General features: G+C 64.7%; 1 protein-coding gene across 1 annotated transcript in view; it reads left to right on the top strand.

The window, feature by feature from the left end:
- MNEG_13547 (Tubulin gamma chain) overlaps nt 1–1436 on the top strand; it is a gene marked incomplete at both ends in the record, with an annotated part of 4034 nt that extends 2598 nt beyond the window's left edge. The window contains 4 exons of the mRNA XM_014037980.1: nt 249–436; nt 681–755; nt 1005–1079; nt 1299–1436. Of these exons, the coding sequence (XP_013893434.1) occupies nt 249–436; nt 681–755; nt 1005–1079; nt 1299–1436 (476 nt within the window). The remainder of the gene's footprint in view (nt 1–248; nt 437–680; nt 756–1004; nt 1080–1298) is intronic.
- Nucleotides 1437–1667: the final 231 nt, after the last annotated feature.

Below are 1667 nucleotides of genomic sequence, written 5' to 3'. Positions count from 1 at the left end.
GTTGAGGCGCGCGTGGGGCGCAGGGTGTACGGGGGGGGGGGCAGACATTGGCAGAGCCACGAGGGACGCAGCAGCACCGCGGTCATCTACCAAAAAAAGTCGCAGATCATTCTCTTTGAGCTGCATGGACACGCAAACGCGCGCACGGACCTCCCCACACAGACACACAGGCACATACATGCACATGCCCAAACTCCCTCCCTCACAACCCAAACACCGGGGCCCCTGCCCCCTCATCTCTCCCCAAGGCTACATGAACAACGACCTCGTCGGCCTCATCGCCAGCCTTATCCCCACGCCGCGCTGCCACTTCTTGATGACGGGCTACACACCCCTGACCCTGGAGAGCAGCGAGGGCGGCCAGGTCAACAGCGCGATCCGCAAGACCACCGTCCTGGACGTCATGCGGCGGCTGCTGCAGCCCAAAAACATCATGGTGCGCGGGAGGAGGGGCGGGGCCGCAAAATGCATGAGCAGAGCGCGCACAGCATGTTCGGCCCAACTGCCAAACATGCGGCCTGTCAGGTGATGAGTTGTTGTGTGTCAATCCCCGCCAAGCTTCACCTTCCCCGACGAACCAGCAGCAGCCCTCTGCCTCACTGCCCCTCCACACCTGGTTGTCACGCCTCCAACCTGGCCGCCACCCCTGGCTCCACTCCCCCGCCCCCTGTTGCCCCCAGGTGTCGCCGCATGCGCGCGCCAAGGACCTGTCCAGCGCCAAGTACATATCCATCCTCAACATCATCCAGGGGGAGGTCGACCCCACGCAGGCGAGGACAACAGCCTGAAACAACATCATACACCATAGCCCCATCACCATTGGATGTTACAGCCCCCCAGCGGCCCACCTGCACTGACGCACACCCGCATTGCGCCCTCGCTTGCTCCAAGCGGCTGTTCAGGGCCCTTGCAGGCGCGCCCCCGCATCCAGCCGGGGGGCCCGCTCGGGCCCCTAGCACCCGACCCCGCGCGCCGGCTCCCGCCTATTCCCCTGAATTGCGCAGGTGCACAAGAGCCTGCAGCGCATCCGGGAGCGCAAGACGGCCAACTTCATAGAGTGGGGCCCCGCCAGCATCCAGGTGCGCGCCTCGCGCCTGCTTACGAATGCCGCGCTGTGGACACGCGCCCCGGCAACACCGCCTCTGCAGGCTGCCCTCCCCACCACCAGGCTGCCCGTGTCCCATCTTCCCAATTCCAGGCCGATGCCCTTACTGTTTTTGCGTATCTCCACATCCATCTTCACAACCCCTGCCCCGCCTAATCATCTCCACCACCCCCGCCCCGCCCTGCCCCCCCAGGTGGCTCTGTCCAAGAAGTCGCCCTACGTCCAGACGGCGCACCGCGTGAGCGGCCTGATGCTGGCCAACCACACGTCCATCCGCCATCTGTTCAACAAGATCATGCGCGACTACGAGAAGCTTATCGGGCCGCGGTAGGGGGGAGGGGCAGGGATGGACGCGCGCCAGCCTGTGTGTGCGTGCGCGCGCTCATTTGTGCGTGCATGTGGGTGTGTTTTTCTGTGTATGTGTGTGGGCGTTGAGCATGCGCGCGTTGACGCGCGCGCACGTGTTCAGCGAGGGCGCACACGTGAATGGCTCAAGAGCCGAGTGATTCCCTGCGTGCTGGCACTGTCAGACCCAGCAGCCTCCAAGCTCCCTCCTACACCC

This window comes from Monoraphidium neglectum (genome assembly GCF_000611645.1).
Source record: "Monoraphidium neglectum strain SAG 48.87 unplaced genomic scaffold scaffold03893, whole genome shotgun sequence".
NCBI lineage: Eukaryota > Viridiplantae > Chlorophyta > Chlorophyceae > Sphaeropleales > Selenastraceae > Monoraphidium > Monoraphidium neglectum.
The sequence above is the reverse complement of the archived record's forward strand: the minus strand, read 5'-3'. Positions and strand labels throughout refer to the sequence as shown.